Genomic DNA, 23,000 nt, shown 5'->3' on the forward strand with positions numbered 1-23,000 from the left:
ATGTGGCAAAATAATAAAAATTTGTTTAATTTAAACATAATTTTGGTTTTAGTGAGAATATTTTCTAACATATCTATATGATTATGAAATATTGATCGATAAAGGTTATTAGTCGCAATTTGCATAATAAATAATATGGAAAACTAATATTTCTGATTTTAAAAAAATGTTATAGGGAAATTTTGTAAAAAAAAATTCCATCATGTAAGTTCAATTTGTTTTTGAAGAATAAGTGAAAAATTAAGAAATGAAGCGGATAAACGTATAATATAAGCATAATTAAGGGCGTGATGTTATATAAAATCATACTGAGCATTTTAATTAATATAATAAAATTATTTTTAATCTCTACGTAATATCCTAAAATATTAATGTAAAAGACATGTCGGCTCTATTAAGTATAAACCGGTTTACCTTTCTTTTCAAGCCAAATTAGTAATCCATTAAATACAAAAAACAATTAAACTTAATGCTCATTCTAGCGGTATGCTTTTTCTTAGATTGTTTACCTTTCAAATATAAAAACTAGCTAAATAACTATTTGACTAAGGAATACCAAATGTCAATAACTTTGGATTCGTATTTCCGAGGAAAGAATAAACAGAGCTTTTTATTTAAAAATAAAATAGGGGACCATTTTTTTATCGTTTTAGTTTTATTTTACCTAAAGAAGTTGGAAGAACAATTTTAGTTCACAGAAAAAATATATTTGCGGACCTTTTCCGTTTTTAGATTACATATAACACAGTAATTTACCAGTTAATTAACCATAAATAATAACCAAACATTATAAGCTATTTACATGATCACGGCAATTTACTTATTAGCATAAGATAATCTTTTGAGCAAATTCATAAATATGTAGTACATACATATCACATACGCTGGATTAATATGTATCTTTACAAACTTGTCGTCCTTGCAATTTATTGAGACATAATTGTTGGCACTTCTGGTCTTACCTCAATACTCGCTTTATCACTGCTGGTGCTTTAGTATTTAACTACTGTGTAGAGTTAATAATGAAAAGGGCAATGTCTGGTTTACTCAGCTGTCTTCAATTCGCTAAACCTTCGAAAGTTGCGAATCGAATGAACAACTGGTATAAATCAAATGTACCAGCTTCATTCATACAGAGAAAGATAGTATAGACAAATGTCAGATTACTATAATTAAGGACGATATGAAGAAGCAACAAGTATAAATGACATATACTGGTAAAGGCAAACAGGGATAGAATAGGAAGCAGCTAGAACATTCCAATGAGGCATCCATATACACAATTGTATTGCATTTATTTCAATAAGTTAATTATTGCTTTATATGCCAGCCTTTTGACAACTGATCAAAGCTCAAACATTGCGAGCAAAGAAATAACGAATCGACGTTTAACTATTAATTTAATTTAAACGAAAAAACAAGAAGACTTTAAAGAAAAAAATTATATAATTTTTTTTTTAAATAAATACTAATTTTCTAAGTCTAATTATTATTTTTTAATCAATCATTTACTTATATGTATATATTTTTTCTCTTTCGTTCTAGTTTTTACGCTTAAAAACCTTTACACCTAAGTACACATAATGAAGTCACTATTAATCGCACTGGTAAGTTTTACAAATTTTATTTAGCACGCTGTAAAAATATGTTCAAACAGAGTATAATCTTTTCAAATCAAAGTTATGGGTTAGTTTTTAGATTACCGACCAACTGCTAAATCCGAATGCCACAGATAGATTTCGTTTAGATCTTATTTTAATCTGCACGATTTAAATCAAGTGGAGTCCTGGTCAAGTCTTAAAGAAATATTTAATCATAATTAATCACGTTTTAGCACAGGATATCCTTCAACTAGTATTCCTCGAAATATCTCTGTGACTGTGACTTTATAAAAAAATAGTTAAATTTAGTAATGTACCAAGTGCTCAACCCTCCTTTAAATAGATATTTGTATGTTTTCAAAGCTTTTGTTTTTGGGTAGTCAAGCGACAGTTAGGGCCCTTAGAACAATTAGTTCCAATCTCAACAAAGCATTCTACAAAACTCATCAGTCCCTTCTTGATGAACGACTCTGAATTTGGCAGCTGTAGAACACAATCTAATCCGGAAAGAAAAAATAAACAGAACTCGTGATTTATTTATTCACTAGAAAAGTCATCAGGTTTCTAACCAGAGGAACCGGTCTTATTAGACCACGATCTCATAACATCGATACCTGTTGTATCCTTAGTAATGTTAACTTTGTCTTAAAGAATCGATTCTCCATTCCAAGTTTTGAGCCTTTAGTCGCAATTCCCGTCTTATAACGTTCTTTCATGCTGTTTTAATATATTTTAAATAAATCTATTTATATTATATGTATTTGTTAAAGCACTTATCTCACTTCCTTAGGCTGCGATTTGCAGTTGGTGCATAAATTCCGTGCAAGGTCATGGACGTCTCATGGATCCGCCTGCTCGCAATGCAATGTGGCGATTTGGCTTTCCGAATGCCGTAAATTATAATGATAACGAATTGTTTTGCGGTGGATACGCAGTGCAATGGGAGCAGAATTTGGGCAAATGTGGAGTCTGCGGAGATGCGTATCACGTGAAAACGCCACGCCCGCATGAGGCGGGTGGTGAATACGCGAAAGGCATCATATCGCGGTACTATGCAGCCGGACAGGTAAGCGAACAATTCAAGATTTGAATAAGAAGACAAATTTTGCAAGATAATTTAAACAACAATAAATTTAAATGATATGATGGTTTGATCCACCGTATTTCTAGGAAATCGATGTAGAGGTTGAACTCACTGCCAATCACTATGGTCGTTTCGAAATGTTCCTCTGTCCCAACAATAATCCACGACGTGAGGCTTCACAAGCTTGCTTCGACCGTTATCCACTGTATATCTCCGGTAGTCGGGAACATCGCTTCTTGATACCACGTGATACACCCAAAAAGGAGATCTTCCGCTATCGTGTCCGTCTGCCACCGTACGTTACGTGTACGCAATGTGTACTCCAATGGACTTACTACACAGCCAATATGTGGGGTACTTGCTCTAATGGCACTGAGGCAGTGGGCTGTGGCAAGGCGGGTATGTAATAAATAAATCAATATATTATCAAAACTGTATTTCAGATCGCAATAGGATTGTAAATGAATGAAGAAATGGCACAAACTGTACATTATAACCGATTTGAGTGAAATCTTAAAAAATATTCGACAAAATTAAAAAGATTGAAATCCGTCGCAAACCAAAATCGGACTGAATTGGTCAGGAAACAAAAGTGCTAATTTATATAATCAGCAAACATAAACAAAAATATAACCGAGTTGTTGCGTTCTTTTGCAAATCGGTTACAGTGATTGCGACAGTTTAAATCAAATTCCATGCATTTTTTTTTCTTTACAGAAACTTTCCGCAACTGCGCCGATATTGCGATTGTCTCCAACACCGGTGGCGGTGTTCCACCAATCTTTGTAAATAACAAATCTCCATATCTGCTCTACTACAGAGATTATCGTGCGCCGGATGATAACAATGTGTTCCCGCTTATTGTGCGGTAAGTCTTATTGTGGGTGTATGCGAGTTCGTATGAGTGTGTGTGTGTGTAGTGTGGTGTGTACCATAAAATCGATTTTAAATCATTTTGCTCTAATTTGTATATCTGCTTTGCTTTTCTAGCAACACCACACGGGCTTAAACTGTGAGCGAAATGAGCCTGCATTTATCATTTGCTTTATTTAGTTGCTTTGTTTGATTTTTGCTGCTTATTTTTTATTTTAATATTTTTTTAAGACTTCTTGAAAAGTTTTTTTGTTTATTTTCCGCCCTTATCGCTTTCTTTATTCAATGAATTTTATTTTTTAAATAAAATATATTTTTGGTTTTGGCATTATTTTTGCAAATACAAATTAAATATAATTGCGAAAACATTAAATAATTAAGCTTATTCATAAATACTACTAAATATTAAAATTTTTAATAAACACAATTGTATAAACACATAAAAACAAATTCAATAGCGTTGTTTTATTTTAGTATTAAAAACCTTTGGTGTTGGCATCTAAAAAAAATTAATTATTAATTTATTCAAAAATATTTTGTCATACGAGTATTACATACCAAAATACATATAACACTGTGAATATGTAAATTTATAAACCATAATATTATAAATAGAATATAACCTCGCTTTTTGCTTTATTAACATAGAGTAACACTAGGGTTGGTTAACAACAAAGAAAACATAGAGAAAATAGTGGTCCGAGAGCGGCAGCTTCTAGGGGAGAAAAGGACGTGTGCAAAATTTTAAATTATTATCTCAAAAACTGTGGGACTAGTTCGCGTATATACAGACAGACAGACGGATATGGCTAAATCGACTCAGCTTGTTACGCTCATCAAATTCTTGGCAAACTTAATATGTATATCCTGTTCAGGGTATAATGAGGGATGTGGCACGGCCACTTATTAAGATTATTATAGGTAGCTCCTAAACTGTGTTGGTTATTCACACTAAATAAGAATATCGAATTTTACCATCCGAAACCGAATAATTATAACCACAACCATCTTCCATATAACGGTTATATTGAAAACTAGTAAACGAATATATATACGAAATAACGATAGGAACTTACAACTCGGAAAAAATTATATATAGCGGATTTTTACTTATCTTATGAATCAGTTTGAAAAATGTACTATGAGATTTGAGCGGATTCGTATTTCGCTAACCACTGTTTATTATAACCTTTATACTAGCTTGAAACCCATTTTCAAACAGGGGACATAACCACATTTTCAACTTCCTATCTTACTTTACTACACTATAGTAGGTAATATCATGATTTGTTGTAAATATATTCCAAACATATTTATATACGTACATAATTCTTAATAAAATTAGTTGCGGTTTTCATATAAGATTATGTATAACGAAGATACTTGTATTAAATGTCTTTTCGCGCCTTCAAAGTCCGAAAAATGCTTAGAGTTATCTAGCTTTTCTTAACTAGAATTTAAATCTTACATGCAGCATACAAATTTAACACAACTATGTTAAATTCTCCATGCGAGCTAACAGTCTGCTAACTAGCAGCTAAAAACTGTTCATTCTTTCTTAAGACATTTGGTATTTTTCTTAAACACAAAATAATTTTTTTCTTCGACTAATCTTCATCTAGAGTAATGTAATTATAATAACGATTCTCCAACAGTTGGATACAGGTACGATAGTATGAAAAAGAAAGAGGAAGTGTCGCTTGAGTCACATGCACAGGTTGGTTGAAAAGTTTCTGCGCTCGAAATGAAAAAATACTGTTTTTCGTACAAAATATATTTTTTATTCAATACAATATCCCTTAACTTCAATACACATATTCCAATGATCCTCCAATGAGTTTATGCCATCCCTATAATGACTTTCCGGAAGCTCTGAAAATACCGTTCTACGTCTGCAATAGCTTCTTCATTCGACGAAAAACACTTTCCACGAAGGAATTGTTTCAGGTTTCTAAAGAGGCAGTAGTAGCTGGGAGCCAAATCTGAATGCTCAAGCAATTCGTACTTCAATTCGTTGGATTTTATTATTGTTGAAACATCTTTGTGAGCAGGTGCATTGCCTTGATGAAAAATGATTTTTGTACTGCAAACCAGTTGATCCAAAAGGCTGCAAAAATATTCTGAGTTGATTGTCTTACCTTTCTGCAGATAATCAATCAACAAAATTCCTTTTGCATCCCAAAAACTTGATGTCATAACCTTCACCTGCTTTGGAGCTGAACAACCAGCTTCAGTCCACTGTAAACTTGCTTGTTTCAATTTAGGATCATGGTGGTAGATACAAGCCTCAACCATAGTTATAAAACGACGCAAGATATCGGTTTTATTCTGCTTAAAACGCTCCAATTTATGCAGAGAAACTTAATTTCGATCCAGTTTTTGTTGAATTGTTAACGTGTGCGGCAATAACTTTCCAAACAGCTTTTTCATACGTAATTCTCCATGTAAAATATGAAGTACTCGTTCGTCTGAGATGTCGTTGGTATTAGAAATTTCACGCTTAGTCAAACTTGGATCTTCACTAACAATATTATGAACTTGTTCAATGATTTCTGTTGTAGTTGCAGTTATTGGTCGTCCTTCGAGTGGATCGTCTTTAAGCCTAATACTAATTTCTTGGCGAGAGCTAAAACTGTTCAACCAACCTGTGGTAAATACAATGGGTGGAGGCCTGGTTCATATCGTAATTGCTTCCGTTATCGGTCTCGACTGAATATTTCCTACAATGCCTTATTGCATTTCATTGTAAATCTTTTCATTTTCTAACATGAAGCAAACATATTATTAATGTTTATAAATCTTTATTGTATTTCCAGATATTATACATTTAACATTAAAAAATTTAAGAAGTATACTAACAGTAATCATAGGTATATGATATTTTTATACTCTTGCAACATGTTACTACAGCTGAATTCCTAGTGACTGTCTGTACGTCCGTCCGTCCGTGCAAGCTATAACTTAAGTAGAAATTTAGATATCTTGATGAAACTTGGTGTCTCGTTGTTTCTTGGTATCGAAAAGTGGGTTAGTAATTCAGATGTGTGGCCACAAATCGCCATTAATCGAAAATCTATAAAGTGTCATTACTAAGCTCCACAATAAGATACAAACAAGGCTGTTATTTAGTACAACGAATTGCATTAGTAAGGTGCATCTATAGTTGAACAAAAATTTTAAAAGTGGGCATGGCCCCGTCCTCTAATTATGTTAATTTACATATCTTCTAAACCAATCAAGCTGCATTAACTGAATTTTCTCAGGGCAAATCTTTTTAGCATCCCTAACTATCCTGTGAAAATGGGGGAATTCAGATTATAACCCCACCCATTCCCCATATAACAGTTTTGTTAAAAACTACAGGAATAGCGATAAGTCAATAAGTAAATGCACCAGAGACATAAAACTTTACCCCCGAGATGACATAAAAGCACCGCCCACATTTAGGTGAAATCACATACTGATTTATTATCTCGGGACCTACTCGACCGGTAATATTATCCTGACATTCTGACAGTACAGTGCGCGCCACGCCTGCTTCCCTCATAACACAATTTTTTATTGTTATTACCAGTTAATCTTACGAACTTTTTATCAAAAATATCGGTCAATTTTTTAGATATATAGTAGAAATTCGGAGAGAATCCTTTTCTGATAACAGTGTTTTCTGATAAGTGTGTCAAAAATGGGTTGAATCAGCTTAATAATTCTCTTAAAAATATTTTCCAACTTCCGTCTGACTTTATACCGCATATATCGACAAATATGTGAGTTATCTTAATAAAATTAAGAGAGCATGTTTTTCAAACAACGGTGCATCTTTCTATCTAAAATGGATAAAATCGGTTGAAAACTTACTCTAAAAGTAGATTTAATTTTCTAACATCTAATTGACTTTACTCCTCATACATATATTGCTGATAGTATGTTAGGTACCTTAATGATACCGAAAGAGCATCTTTTTCTGTTAAAAATAAGCAGTAATCCAAAGAATGCATAAAGTCTGGTCAATACTACCCCTATTTCCCATATACCTAATATAAGATTTTCAAATTTCCGATTGCCTTTATACCGTATATATTGGTAAATATGTAAGATATCATAGCAAGATTAACTTAACGTATAATACTCGTATTGGATATATGTACTATAGTTAAATTCCGAAAATATGTGAAATTAGTCCACAAATTACCCAAACTTAAACTAATGCCTAAAATATGTGGATTACCCAAACTCTCATATACTATATATAATAATTTTTGTTGTTTCAAAAGGCCTTACGCCGGTATGTCAGTAAGTTGATTAGTTTAAGATTCAGATTCTCCCCGTTGAAAAGGTTGGCAACATACCTTAATTTCAGCAAATGTATACTTTGAATAAGCAAACATAAATTAGTAACGGCAATCAGCCCAGACCTTTTCGACCCCCAATATACCCTATATAATGGTTTCCGACTTCTCATATGTCTTTAAACCATTTTGGTTGGACATAATGTGTGATATGTTAGTGAAATTAAGTGGAAAAGCTTTTTTAAAAATGATGTGGTTTACCACTGAATACGAATGGAAATGGTTTAGACCTTGGTCAAAACCTCATATCCGCAATGTAATGAATTCCGATCTATTGGTTGACCTTTTTCACATCAACTCAATATATTAAATTTAGGCGTAAAGTAAAATATGGCAATAAAACTCAGCGAGTCTATGGCCTATAATATAACTTAGTAAGACACAAATTTGATTGTAATCCATTCACGATTTCGTAACATTTTTAAAATTAAAGTTTTGCCAATACCTGAAGATATTTCTCCAGCTTTGATCCTGGCAAGTTGCAAGAGTATCAAATGTTTAGTTACACTCGAACTCAGCTCTTCCTTACTTGTTAAGTCATGATTTCAAATCTCCAGTAGCTAACATATAACTATTCCGAAAATAATATGTTTCGCACTTGTTTGTGTTGTTCATATTATATAATATTATTTATTGTTTATTGAATTCATTTATGGGTAATAGTTTACAGAAGCCTAAATTTATGCAATGACCAGTTGCTTTTATGGCGACATCTGTCCGTTAAGTTGGCTAATGAATGAGATGTGTTGAGGACTTGGCTAAAAGTGTTGACAGGAAATGCTTATAATATTAATGCATATAGACACGATAGGCCAATAATCTAAAATTAGGGTGGTTAAAAATACGTTAGTTAGAAGAGTTCTTGAAACTTTATGCAATATTTTTTATTATTTTACATGACCTAACAAAACCAAGATTCTCTACTCCAAATATAAGTCCACACGTTCCAGTGATCGCTTAAGCATTTCATATTCTGCTCAATTCCCAGTCAAATATGAGAGCAAACTTATAACAAATATTTAAACCACAAACACAATTCGCTCCTTGAATAAAACACCATTATTGTTTTTTTTTGTATTAAAAGAACTCATTACATTTTACTGCGCAAATTTCGAAAATTCATTAAAATATTTAGACAAATGGTGTAATACACCCGAAAATCTTTGTAAAAGAAATTACAGAAATTAAAATCTTTCTCCAAAGCAGACTACAAAGAATTTTCCACTTCTGCAATTTCCTCTCCAATCAGAATTTTGAACTACATACATCTTTGCCGAGCAAAATTATTTCGAAATACATATAAAAATACGAACGAACGAGCGAAAAAATTACTAAGCAATACAATCAAAGAATTCACTGGTACTACGAGAAGGAGAAAAACAGAGAAAGCGGATAAGTGCGCTTAATTATTAGAGCCAATTGACCCCCAGCAATTCAACATCTGACATCCGGATATGTAATGGCCATGATTAGTAGGAGAAATACAGATATTTGTACGCTGCCCACGAGTATGGTTTTGAAGATGTTACTCTTCGGATCCCGGTTGTTCTCCGGCAACAGTGGAGTATGATGACGACGTATGCGTCGACGTTTACGTCCTCGTACCGGCGCTTCACACACACATATGCGTATGCGTGAGGTGTTCACCGCTCTTTCCTCTAAATTCGTGGAAATTTCTGCCTCCACCAGTGACCTTGCCGGTTGTTGTTGCCCATTGTAGAGCGCATCATTTAACGTACACTGTATCTCTTCGATCTTCAATGGCTCCTTCTCATACTTGTAAGGTACACGCGCACTACGTGCGCTGTCGCCAGCATCCTTGGATGGTGTCTTCTGCACTGTCTCTGCAGTGCGCAAATCTTTTTGTAGTGACATAGAGCTTTCCAAACTTCCTATGACACAAGGAGAATAGAGAAAACTATTGAAAAAGCAGGGGTCCTGTTCCAGCACATTGAACGGCACCAGTGTACTTTTCGGTTTTAAGTAACGCATCAGCAAATCGGGGTTCTCTTTAAGACGCTTAAACGAAGTGCGCTTCAGTTCGGTGTTGTCTTTGTTGGAGGGTAGATAAAAATGATGACTAGCTTGCTCTTTCAGTTCCACAATAGTCTTGTGCTCCATGCGAAACTCCTGCACAATGCCGATGCAACGGCGCACACCCATGGAGAGGAACTCATTGCAGGCATATTGGAAATTATCGTGGTGACTGATATGCCACTTCGTCTCGAGCGTTGTGGCAAGTTTATTCAGTTCCTTTAGCTTAATATCACTATGAGAGACGGTGCGTTTCAGTGTTGCTTCTAACTTCTCGCCTAATGCCTTCAAGATGATGATCTCTTTCTCAAGTGTGGGCACATTCTTGAAGATCACATCCACCTGTTGCTTTTTGGGTTCCACACCCAGCGGTATAACTGGCTTGTGAATGGCTACAGTCGTTGGTGAATTCACCAAAGGGTGTTCGTTTAGATTATGCAACGCCGACTTCACAACCGTCTCCTGACGTATGATCTCTTTCAACTGTGTTTTGAGTATCTCTTTGAAAAGTATAGAGTCGTTTGGCTGCAGTTGACGATGCCGCTCATCCGTTTTCACCACATTCTTTATCATGGCTATCTCATCGGGTGCCATATTCTTCTTTCTACTGTCCAGTAGGCAACGGAAATTCGACGAAATTGTCGCGCTCATATTCAATGACTCTGTTGTGGGCACTGCCATCAGGGGTGCAATAACAAAATCATCCAAAGAATCCTGAGACTCTATTTGCTTCTCCATCTCAGAGTCTTCGAACTCATAATCGGTGTTGAGCTGATCATTCAGTAAACAACTAACCTTCTCCGTTCGCGCAGACACCTGCTTCAGTGAGCATTCCTCCGAAGAAGTCTTCGAATTGCAAATACTGCGAGCTGTTAGTATCTCTTTGACACGCTTGCAATTGAAAGCATTCTCATCCAAGTCTAATTCATGTAAATACGTTGCTTTGCTCTTGATTCTTCTGACAGATTTCTTCTCCGTTACGCGCTTGTTGAGGTTTGTATTCGGCGTTAAGGGTTTTTTGTTCGTACGTTGCGACGCCGTGCGTTGGTGTTGTTGTAGACGTTGTGTACTCTTCGCTGTCGGTATTAGCGTTCGGCTTTTGGATCCCAACAAGAAATTTCCCTCATTACTAGCGCTCTTCTTGACGCGACTCAAACGATCCCAGACGGTTTCCTTGTTGGTCAGTCCTGGTGACCGCTCTGAGAGCGAATGAAAGGTTACTGCAGTCACTTGAAATCAGTACTAAGTTCGGGTGGTGGAAATCGTTGGTAACAAACTTGCTTACTCACCTTTATTAAGACTCTTTAACTTTCGCCGCAAATCCTTGTTCTCATTTTCCTTTTCCATTTTGATCAATTGGCTAGGCTTGGCTTTATTTACCACGTTCGGCATTGTCCATTCGTTTTGATACTCCGTCGTCTGTTTTTTTTTTTAACAAAAAAAAAAGGTTACTATTATTTTGTTTAAACGAGCTGAATTGTTTTTATATTTTTTCAATTAAATGATTTAATATTTTTAAAAATTTTTCTCTCTTATTTTTTGATTTCACATTCACAATTTTTTCAATCATGAGCACTTTTCTGATGTCTACTTTCTGAAAACACATTTTTTTAAATTTTTGAACAAATTTTGGTTTTGATAATGGAAAATGTTAAAAATTCATCAAATCCCTAGGCATATGACGGAAATAACGGAACAAAAGTGGTTGCGTATTACCGGTTTTGAATATAACTTGTTGTTTTCTGCGCGTGCAAACATCGTTTAATTGGACTCAGAATTTTAGAGCGGTCAATTTGGAACAATTGAAAAAACTATTAACAAAAACAATAAATATATATAATAATAAATTTGAAAAAAATTAATGCCGTAGACATTCCCAAAAAGAAAAGAAAGGAAAATATTTTTGTTTTGAATCGTTGTAATTAGAGTTGCCACTTACAAGAATTCATTAATTTAGAAGCTTCGTGTAAAATAATGGCTTCTTCTCATAGAGCATATGTGCTGTGCTACTCGGGTATACCGAGGCAACTTAACTTAACTTCATACTTGTACATATAAATAATTCTAGGGAAAAAAAATATAGAAATCAGTTGGTTGACTGCTATTATTTTTGGATGGTTTTCTTTCTGGAAACCACGTACTTCAACATTTTGACTCAGAACTCTTGTCATAAAAAAATTTAAATTATGTAAATATTTTTTTTTTCAACTATTATTCTAGAGCTAAGTTGTATTTTTATGAAATAAAATGATGGAGGAGCAATCTGACTAAAATTTTGTCTATAAAAGCAGCCGCTAGATTCAGAAGCAGTCCGACGGTATTTCGATCTCTTCCGGTAAGGATCATCAACATTTATTTTGGTGATAATATGCCTAGTCGGGAATAATATTTTTTAAAAGTCTTATGGTAATAATAGAGTAGAGGTCGTAGAAACTTCCCTTTTATTATAACACTGACGCATAACTTGACCTTCTAAGTCTAAAAGGCGCGATAAATCTTATTCGCATAACACCTAACTTTTCTACTGGCTCGTTATCGACACACCCCTCTTGATAGTTCCTCTTTACACTATCGATAAATTATTAGTTTTTCCATTAATTTTACACCAAGTTAAACACTATTTAGAATCCGCATATTATAACGCCAAAAGCCGCTGACACTTGGAGGGTGACGTAACGAATAAACAACTGGTATAATTCAAATAAGCTAACAAAATTAAATGGAGTTAAAATGAGAGAGCTAAATGCTTCCATTAAATAACTTTCATTCTGCTTGTTCATGTACTTATATATCACATCTCATTTGTTGTTAGCTTTTAATAAATTCCTGTGAGATATTACTTATACAATATTTTTTCTACTTTTTCTCTTTGCAGTGATCAGAAATGTATTGCCGCGCCAGCATTCCGCACCATTCCCGGTATGGATAATTGGTGTGAGACGAACTGTTTGCGTTATCCACCGAACTGTCCGGAATCGGCATGTCATTGTCCGTAAGTGGAAAAAAGATTTACTACATTATTTAATTAATTTTAACTAACATATTTCAAACTTTATACTGAACTTAGTTTCTGTAATTTAGTAATCTACATTTATTTAATAAGATATGAGATTTATATTTTTAAAATTTTTTATTTTTTTTTATTTGATTGATTCTTATTTTATTTATTTTTTAAAGTTTTATTCCAATACGGTTTATTTAATTTTTTTTTTCTTTTTTTGCTTTACCTGCTTTATAAAAATCTATTTAAATTACTTTTTAACTCTTAATTTAACTCTAATCTTATACTATTTTTTGTTAACTACTCTACTCTCCACAGTGTTTTTTATTTTGACGTCGCAACATTTTCCACCGCATATTCCATTTTTAACTTTTCAAATAAATGTTCAAATTAGGATCGGGATATTTCTCCTTTTCTTTACCAGCATTAGCTTCAGCAAAATTTGGAAATCATAACCAAATTTGTAGCAGCCAATATAGGATTTTGCAAATGGGCGGAGTCGAAGGATGGTTATCTCAATCAATAATTAAGTATTAAATTTCTGTATCAAATTTGATATGGAGGGTTTTGACCACGCCTATCACTCATAATTTTGATACAACTTTCTACAGGATAATACCAGAAATCGAAAAATGAACTGTAAGGATCAAATTTTTATGAGAAACAAAATATTTATAAAAGGCGTAGCATGTTCCATTTTTAAGATAAATTTCATAGCCCATAAATTTCATAGTCCCTGAACTCTTTAAACCTAATGTGAGGTTCACCATCTTAATGATGTTAGGTGTAAATAATTCGCATAATATGCATTTATTTGGTTCCAAATATGGAAGAAATCGGTACATACCTCCATAACCGACTATGAAAATTTCCATCCTATATTCTCGTTCACTATCTTAGCTTACTCAATAAAATCACATGAGAATTTCGCACTTAGAGTAACGTCATTTGGCAAGGAAAAGGATGAATTCAATCTATATCTTGCCCAAGTCTCCACATAACAAGTTCCCTGAATTCTGCGAGATAACTTAATAAATTAAAGTCTGCACATGTTGCCCTGAACATAAGCTATGGTTGAACCGTTTTGTGGGAACTTTATATAGTACTTTACTAACTATTTATATATTATGATTTTTTCAATATAAATAAAATAAAAAATTTGTAATCCATTATAATTACAGTAAGGATTGCGTGGCGATTGGTGAACTAGAGGGACGCGAGGGTGCGGACACGTATTGTATGGATGAATGTCTGAATCACGGTTCCGTGTGTCCAGTGGATAGATGCCGTTGCTTCTAAAACGACATAAAGTTTTTCGAACACTGTCTGCAAGAGTATCGCTTGGACTTTTGGTGTGCTCTTCAACGAACAAAGATCATAAGCGCTCAAACTTGTGAAGAATGGATTAAAGCTGTGCTACAAATTCTGTGCCTTTTTAAAAATATCTATGTATGTACGAAGTAATAAAATGTTTTTGGTAAAAACTGCGAAACTTTTTATTCCATTAAAGATCTTTGAATATATATAAGTAAATTTTCTTAAGAATTTTTGAATTTACCGTGAATTTTAGAGAAGAATGTAGTTCCATCAGTGGCTAAAATTTACTACTTTTTCTTATACCCGATTCTTCGAGGGTTTTTCGCAATACTTTTATATTTTATACATACTTTTCCGAACACGAGTTTCCTAAATAGTCGTTAATTATCACAAAGCTGAATCAAAGGGTCGGTAATCTTAAGTATAAGTCTGTAAAATCGTCTATACTCTCCCAAAACTTACTCCATTTAATTTGGTTTTTACTTACATTTCCAGTAGCCTCGATAAAATAAATACCTATATATAATTTTTTAATTGTTTTTGTTATATCTTTTATTACGACCTAAAATTTTTAATGAACTGTGTGCTGCGGTACAATGGAAGCCAATTGGACTGAGTCTATTTGGAATGAACGACGACGGCATGTCTAGCTGAACACTTGTTGAGAAAATAGCACTAAATTCAAATGCACTAACATTGTAACTTAGCATGATAAACCAGGAATGAGGACATGTGCCAAACTGCGAAAGACCAGAAGTTTCATTTAGAAAGGAAAAAATTAAGTTTTACGCCATCGAAACATAGTGAACGCACGCTTTTTTCCAGGCGTAACAATACTTGTATATATGTATATATGTATGTATGTGCACGAAAATATGTGGAACGCGACGTTCGAAGTTCAACTACTCTGCGCTGCGATGTTCGAAAATGCTACGGAGCTCCTCAACACTAAGCTCTACAGCCTTCTTGCCGGCGTCGCGTAAAAACGGTTCCAATATTTTCACATATGTCTGCACTTTGCGACGTTCGTCTGCTGCATTGCTAGCCTCGTCACATAAGGAATTACCTGCCGTAAGTGTACTGGGGTCCGTCAGCGGTTGCGACTCCAATGGATCGAGCGATTCAACGCTTAATAGTACTTCACCGGGTTGAAGCTCGGCTTCGGAATTCGGTGGCGAAGCTTTGTTACGCAACTGGCTAAGCGGTAAATCAGTGTCATTCGATATTGCGCGCAACGAATATTCCTCCGAACCGGTTTCGCTGTTATCACGTAATGGCGGTGGCGCATTACGTCTTAAGAAAGTATCGAAACGATGACGCACTAGTAGCGCTAGTTTGTGCCAACGTTGTCTCGCACGTATACGTCGATTCTCATCATTTTTGGGCGACAAGTCCGACATTTTGGAATTATCAAGCGCACGAATTGTATGCATATCTTCAAAGGTCTTAGTATGGCGCGATGTGTCGTTAAATGCCATCGATGGCATTTCTAGGCCGCCAGCATCACGTGTGTACTTGCATTGCAATGTCTCATGTTCCGTAAGTTTGCCAAATTCGATCAAGGATTTACCTTCAGTGGCCTTACGGTGGCCATCTTTTTTAAGTTTTCTAGATAGATTGCGACTGGAACACGAATTACCGAATTGAAGGCGATTCTTGAGTTTATCTTTCAACTCCTTGAGTTCTTGCTCCGCGCTGATCAAGGTCTTAGTATTTGATTTACGTTGAGTTGTTGAGATTTTTTGTATATTCATACGTGAACGATCGTTACCGTAACTGATGCGTTTATCCGAACGCGCTTTACGTTCCAATTCTAAGCGCGATGATATACTGCCGACGGCGGCACCCGATGCCACAGCATCGAGACGCGACGAACAACGATCAACCAATGCATTCATTTTCGAATACTCTTTGCCAAGCTCTTTGGCCTTCACCAAGTTCTCGACGCGTATCTCCTCGTTCGTACGCAGGCGATCTATGGGAGCCACACGTCGTCGTTTCCATTGCGACGATGACTCTTTGATCTCTTCGATTTCGCGAAACAGACGCTTCAGGCGCACTTGTCGCATTTTCATTTCAATCGTGCGGTCGTTGAAATCTTTGATGCGCTCGTATTCCTCCTTTAAGCGCTGCAATTGGCCATTCTTTTTACTTGTACTAACCATCCGTCGAAAAAATGGTGTCGATTTTATTTGATACGACATTTTAGCGTTGCCTAACTGTTAATGTTAATCGTGTAAGTGTTTACGCCTTTCTTTATCGCAACTTTCTTCGTTCTCTTTTAACAGCTTGCTCGTTTTTTTCGTAAATAAAAAATTTCTTAATTCCGATTTGCAAAATTTTACATACACAATAAATTTAGTTGACACTCATGAATTTTGGGCCGCTTCGGTTAGATTCGGTCGCTTCGTGTGGTAAAGTCTCGGTTTACGCTAAATTTGTACACCAGGCACTTTTTATTGTTCTTTTCTGATTTGAAAAATATTCGTCTTCTTTTCAAAATGATAATAAAAAATATTAAAATTGAAATACCACCATAATGTCAAGGAAACAATATACAATGTGGGATAAAGTTGAAGACTAACAACAAGTATTCTTCCCTTAAATGAGTGCTACGAAAGTGACAACATTGAGCCTTTGAGTGATACTTGAGAAGAAGGAGAGCTTACACTTATCCACTACCCCTTATATAACAAAGTCCACGTAAGATTATTTTGGCATAGGAATATAATAAGAACCATAGTAGAGGTGCTAACAGATCTGTCATTGTCTTATTGGAAAATACGCCAGCAAACAGGGTGTATCATCAGTACTTCGGTCGCGCTTCCTTGATGATGTCTCGTAAATTGCACATATTAAACTTTTCGAATTGATGAACTTCATCAAGATTACAGGGTGTTTCAGAAAAGACACGGTAGTGTGAGGGAATTTTAATGCCGGTGGTTTCACAATGGGCCTCCTAAAGCCTTAGGTGCGTTGTTAGATATCCAGGTAGTGTGGACCTACTACCTACCACCCTGATCTAATCAAAAGATATTGATGACTTCTACTTCGTTGGTGTCACCTTACCGGTTATCTAAGATCATCCATGAATTTATTAAATTTGCCTATTCGGTAAATGTATTATACAACTACCTCTGTCACATATTTTATATTTACTTCAGATAGTAGTTTTTTAATGGTTGTTCAAACGAATTTTAAACTCGGTTAACATTTTCTCCAAAGATATTTTAGAACATTGATAACATGGCATCTGTAAAGTATCGTTCCAGCTTCTTTTTGTTAATGTTGGAAGCAATTTTGACTGTGGTTTTATGTAAATCCCTCAGAATTTATTTTCTCCAGTTGCAATACCCAAATTCAAGTCGAATAATCTCGCAAAAATTAACCCAGTTTGTGTGGCTTGAAATTATTGTAAGTATTATTTTACTTTTTCGCGTGCATTAAGCTCTCTATACCAATGCTGATTCACCGCGAATGCGAAAGATATTGCATAAAGACATGGAAGCACATAGAGTTCACTAGGTCATCCGAAGAGTTAGAGCTACATAAAGGACGTATTCCGCGAGCCTCCCTTGATGCTAGGCGGGTGATTGCTGCTGATAATGGAAGTATATCCGATCCTCTAGACCAAACGAAGCGTTTGAATTTGGGGATGCACTTTTCTTTTTCCAAACTCCGGGTAAGAACTAGCGATTGTCCAACAATCAGATGAGCTCGCTAGGGCAAGAGACTCTCATTCGTTTCCAATTCGGCAATAATGAGACTGTAATTTGGAGTGCACAGCTACTGAGCTCACTGCCGTAACATCGGGATAAATGGTAAACTCTCCGAAAAATATTGCACTTAAAAAATGTAGATCTGAGGCTTATTAAGTGGCAGCTATTTTGACCCTATATTAAAGATCATGAATTAATCGCGCTATTTTTGATTGTTTTCATGGTGGACACAGTTCTTACTTATGTATGTGACCGTCCTTGTAAACCTCATCATAAAAATGCTAGACTGGTATAATTAAATAGCGAAATGAACAATTCACATCTATATTCCGATTTGCCTAAAGAAAAGATTTGCCAGTTTATGTTTTGATTTTACAGGACAATTAAGTATGTATATCATTGTAAAGGTTCATAGTCGTGGAAAGTTTTATAACTTAAATATTGCTTTGCAAAAACAAAAAAATGCCAATAATGTAATATTCCCTTAATTCTTGCTGCAACTTGACCTTCATCACCTCCATCTTCTATATAACGGTATTATTTTATTCCTATGAAGGGTATATAAAGCTTGTCACGAATTTTGTAACACCCAGCAGGAAACTTCGGATACCTTATAAAGTAAATACCAAATACATATATTATATATATATTGTATATATTATATATATGAAGCAGATATATATTTATTTTGAGATAAATAAGCTGCTCATTTGTCGGAATCGCCGCTATCGGATCTCGATAGGGCGTAGCTGCCCTACAAACTCACAGAACAAAGTCAAGTTCTTGTATGGATAACAGCCTTCTCTGTTTTATAATTAATAATTTAAGTAATAGGTAATAGCGCAACTTTTTCTCGAAAATTGGCGAAATCGGTCTAGATCGGTTCTTTAATTTTATACCGTATTAATAAGTATATCAGTCACTTAGCATAATACAATTTGATATTCCATATTCACTAATTCTATCCACCATACACCGAATAAACTAATTTCATACTGTACCGTGGACTTCAAAAGATTCTAACAGGGATCTCACTTGGACAGCTTATAACACCGGTCCGTTGTGGTACCTAGAAGTCCTACGATTGCAGAGAGATAAATTTTGGTAAGTGCAAGTAGTTCAGCAAATCTACTATATTCTACTCTAGGTCAGAAGGCTGCCCTTGCCGCGAGGCCCATAGGGCCACTGCTAGAACGCAAGATGACAAAAAAAATCATACTCGTTTCCATTGCGATTTTGCTAGGTCATCGGCTTTGCAGTTTCCAGCGATTCCGCTATGACCAGGGGAACCAAACGAACCTGATAATGAAGTAGCTTAATGCAATAGTGCTAGTGAGGATTTACTAACTTTGAGTACAGTTTGCTAACTCAGAGAAAGTATTACCGCTCTGATGTCGGAGTTAATGCTCACCTCCCGGAAAAAAGCTGTACTTCGGAGCAATAAGTCTACTGTTATCTTATTAGCAGACACTCCTGCCTGAAAAACACTACAGTAGATCGCAAGCTTAAAGCTAAGCATGACGAAGAGCTCCTTACATAATCGCAGCAATGCACCTGCCGGCAATATCCACGGATGCTATGTATAAAATTGCATATTAAGTGGTATTGTTGGTGTAGTCTGTAGGGCACCGCACATGTCGATGAGGGCCTGTCTTTAGAGAGTGTGGTACTGTGTGCAGTTTTTACATTATCTTTTTTTTTTTTAATTTTTAGGTGTTGTTTCCAAGCAAGCGATTGTATGAGAGAATCTTGATAACAAACGAATAAAGGGTACCATTAAGGTGAAAACTAAGGTGAAAGTGTTAATGGAGTTAATAAAAATTAGCCGCTCTTAAATCTACAACTTCTTAAATTGTAAATTCGAACCAAATATATTCAAACTCACTACTCCTAAACTCAACACAATTGAAATTTTTATACTTAAATTCACCACCTAATAAATTAATTACCCTAACTGTTCACACTTGAACTTAACTTAGCTACATTAAAGACGCTCCACCTCACCACTCCTATATTCACCACATCTAACCTACTAAATAAGAAATAAGATACGGCTATACAAATCAACATAATATTCCAAGATGGCATATTTTATCCGATCCGATTGTTATAAGTATACAATAAAAACGAAATATATTTATTTTGGTTACATAAAATATATTCTTTATAAATTGATTGGCGTATGCTCATTTGGGTGTACGAGTATGTAGATATACATACATAAAATGTATATGAATGTATGTATATTTGTTGGTAGGTGCTTTATGTAATGTAACATTGCATGATAAATCCATAAACGAGCTGCACACATGCGCATTGAGGTTAACTGTAATTGACACTTCTTTCCATAAATGTTTATAAGTATGTGTACATGTGCACATATATGTGCTTACATACATATACAGAGAGGCTACAAAACTTGTTGATGCTCCAACTATTTGCCAACTCCTTAAATTTTATGATTTATTTTACATTTTAGTGATGTAACCTTTTGAAAATGTAAAACAACAACAATAAAACTAATAAATAAGTGTAAAAAAGAAAATGCAAGTAAGTGTGTGTTTGTTGTTTTTATGTTTAGTTTAATTTAACAGTATAATACATGCAAAATATTTGTTTAATATATATGTATATGTATAGGTAAGCTTAGATTTAATTAACATTACGCAAGTAACACTGTGTGTGTATATGTATGTGTGTAAGTTTTAAAAATAGTTTTGCTTAGTAATTTATATTTCATTTCTTTGTAACAAAAAAAAAAAACAAATAATAATAATATGAAGGCAGGCCTTTTAAAGTGAAAATGCTGAGATTTCAGGTTAGGAATGAATACAAAAACAAAATTTGAAAATAATTCATCATCTCATTTATAATTTAATTAAAGCCAATGAAGGTTTGAAAAAAAAATTAAAAGTTAAATAAATATTACGAGCATGGAACTCTTTTCTTGGCTGCACGAGCATATAGACATTTCTCTATCGAGGGGTTCATTGTAATTTTTAGACTCGCTGCTTGTTCAGAGCTTTGAATTTGTTTGAAACTAGCGTTTTAGCGCAAGGAAAACAGTTTTTTTCAAAATAATTTTGTCATAGTATTATCACAAGGCGGCTGTAAGTCGTACGCTTAATTGAACGGCTGGAAACTCGTCTCAGTCTGGGTTTAAAAAAGAAATTTCTTCTTCTTTTTCTTCAATTTCTGTTTATCCATATTTAGTTCGGATTCATCAGCATCCTGTAAGTAAAAATTTTTTTTTATTCAACTGGTGTGAAGCTATAGAGTATTTTATTTAACAAACCTTGTCCGCATCAATTTTCTTGCTTTTGCTAAGCTTTTTCGACTCCTTCTGCTTCTTCTTTTCTTTTTTGGAAAGTTTGGCTGTGATTTTCCGTGAATCTGTGTCTTCTTCACGCTGCGCGGTATGCAGTTCTAAGCGTTGTTTTATGCTCTATAAGAGAGATTATAAAATTCGTAAATTAATATCTTTACGTATAAATACATTATAGTAGCTCTGTACATTAGGGTAGTAAAAAACGCTGAAGAAATTATTAAATAAGAATTTAAAAATTTTGCAATTGTAAACACTGTTTTAAATTTTTTAACTGGAGACAAGGTTTATAAACGATAATAAATTATAATTAAAGAGGTTGCCATATTTATTAAATTAAACATTTTTATATCAACATATATATTTATTTTAAAGCTAAGTAAGGATATTATTTGAAACACAACACAAAAAAAATATTTGCAGAGTTGCCACCTATTTCAAAACAGTTGGAGAAAAAATTAGAATGTCATGGTGAGTACTAAACTTTCAATATTAAAGAAAAATGAGTTCAAATACAATATAAATTTTAACTAATTGCCACCCTTATTTCTTTTTTTTCCTCTTCTTGTTAAATTTTTGTGAGAATTAAATGAGAAAAAAGGAAACGGCACAACATCGAAGTAATATAAAATTGATAGTTTAGAATAATGCAAATTACGTTAAATTCACTGAATATAAAATCGCTGAACGCAATTAGTTACAAAACTTACCAAATCTTCCTCGGCTTCGCGCAGTCGATCCATTTCCAGACATTCCACGACCTCATTACGCAGCTGCACCACCTCGACCAAGCGTGCTATGAGCGTTTCTTCACGCGCTTTATCCGAGTCGGTTTTATTGCGTTCCGGTTGCGCCATCAGCACGCGTATTTCATACTCCAAATCGGCTTGCTCCTGTTCCAAGCGATGTTGGCGGCGTCTGTGTAGAGGAAAAGATAAAAAAGAGGCTTAGTTAAAACTTTCCTCAAGTATATGTAATTCACAAATAGTGTTCTATGCGGTTTATTGATTTCTATGTAATTTTCTATTTAAAGGAAAAAGTGCTTAAGTTGACTAAAGCAAAAATGAGGTTATGAATTTTTTTTATTAAAATGCAGAGTACTATTCGTGGTTTTAGGGTGCCGGAGGATATAATAAATTGTACGCCAATCATAATTGCATAATTACCTTTAAATTAAGGGTTAGGGGATACCAAAATATATAGTTAGGTATTTCAGAAGTCAGTTTCAGAATCAAATTAGCCGAGTGCTCGTTTTCGCGATCCCTTAAGTCATGTATAAAAATAATTTAAAATCACGCTTTTATATAATTTAAGGGTGTTCTTGGTCCAGATGTAAAACTTTGTCATCATCGCGTTCAAAAAAATTTGGTAACCATCATCATCTTCGTATAAAGATATGAGATTTAGTTATTTTTTCTTTTCAGTATCGAAAATTAAATTGTACCGAAATGTTATCATTCTAGTTAAACTCCGTTAATATGACTGGAAGAAAATTGCAGTAATTGTCGATTTACTGATTTATTTCCTAAACAGGTAGATCTCAGATATTAGCACAAAGACCTCTTTGAACTTAATTTTTTTATAGAAGTCGCTCTGAATTGAAAAACGTAACTAATGTTTTGGATAAACTGAAATTTATGAAATTTCTGTAGTACCGATAATTAAACTGTACCGAATATGTTTATCGATTACGCTTT

The 23,000-nt window shown here is 34.4% G+C and overlaps 4 protein-coding genes across 19 annotated transcripts in view; 1 reads left to right on the forward strand and 3 right to left on the reverse strand.

Moving 5' to 3' along the window:
- Positions 1-14,417, forward strand: part of LOC106625494 (uncharacterized) — a 33,141-nt gene extending 18,724 nt beyond the window's left edge. For 9 of the 10 annotated variants that reach the window (XM_036366214.2, XM_036366212.2, XM_070110052.1 and 6 more), the window contains exons 3-8: positions 1,546-1,607; positions 2,392-2,667; positions 2,772-3,084; positions 3,403-3,553; positions 12,817-12,933; positions 14,124-14,417. In XM_036366214.2, the coding sequence (XP_036222107.1) occupies positions 1,584-1,607; positions 2,392-2,667; positions 2,772-3,084; positions 3,403-3,553; positions 12,817-12,933; positions 14,124-14,241 (999 nt within the window). In that variant the 5' untranslated portion in view covers positions 1,546-1,583 and the 3' untranslated portion in view covers positions 14,242-14,417. Of the gene's footprint in view, positions 1-1,545; positions 1,608-2,391; positions 2,668-2,771; positions 3,085-3,402; positions 3,554-3,675; positions 3,949-12,816; positions 12,934-14,123 lie in introns of those variants that run through there. The other variant, XM_070110056.1, reaches the window with a different exon arrangement.
- LOC106625131 (uncharacterized) lies at positions 8,997-11,817 on the reverse strand. 3 transcript variants are annotated; one of them, XM_014244945.3, is made up of 3 exons: positions 11,658-11,817; positions 11,231-11,360; positions 8,997-11,140 (listed from the first exon to the last, which is right to left on the reverse strand). In XM_014244945.3, exons 1-3 carry the CDS (start codon positions 11,697-11,699, stop codon positions 9,342-9,344), a joined length of 1,971 nt encoding a protein of 656 aa, XP_014100420.2. In that variant the 5' UTR covers positions 11,700-11,817; the 3' UTR covers positions 8,997-9,341. The 3 variants fall into 3 exon arrangements, with proteins under 3 accessions (XP_014100420.2, XP_014100418.2, XP_014100419.2); XM_014244943.3 differs by having other exon boundaries at positions 8,997-11,170; XM_014244944.3 differs by having other exon boundaries at positions 8,997-11,161; positions 11,658-11,816.
- A 365-nt stretch (positions 14,418-14,782) lies between the features above and the next one.
- Positions 14,783-16,809, reverse strand: LOC106626148 (uncharacterized). The gene has a single exon (XM_014245960.3). It carries the CDS (start codon positions 16,461-16,463, stop codon positions 15,162-15,164), a length of 1,302 nt encoding a protein of 433 aa, XP_014101435.2. The 5' UTR covers positions 16,464-16,809; the 3' UTR covers positions 14,783-15,161.
- Positions 16,810-20,114: 3,305 nt separating this feature from the next.
- Positions 20,115-23,000, reverse strand: part of MICAL-like (protein) — a 126,055-nt gene continuing 123,169 nt past the window's right edge. For 4 of the 5 annotated variants that reach the window (XM_070110383.1, XM_070110382.1, XM_036366207.2 and 1 more), the window contains 3 exons: positions 22,014-22,221; positions 21,274-21,423; positions 20,115-21,209 (listed from right to left, as the gene is read on the reverse strand). In XM_070110383.1, the coding sequence (XP_069966484.1) occupies positions 21,138-21,209; positions 21,274-21,423; positions 22,014-22,221 (430 nt within the window). In that variant the 3' untranslated portion in view covers positions 20,115-21,137. Of the gene's footprint in view, positions 21,210-21,273; positions 21,424-22,013; positions 22,222-23,000 lie in introns of those variants that run through there. The other variant, XM_070110384.1, reaches the window with a different exon arrangement.

Source organism: Bactrocera oleae, chromosome 5, assembly GCF_042242935.1.
Source record: "Bactrocera oleae isolate idBacOlea1 chromosome 5, idBacOlea1, whole genome shotgun sequence".
NCBI classification, from domain to species: Eukaryota; Metazoa; Arthropoda; class Insecta; order Diptera; family Tephritidae; genus Bactrocera; species Bactrocera oleae.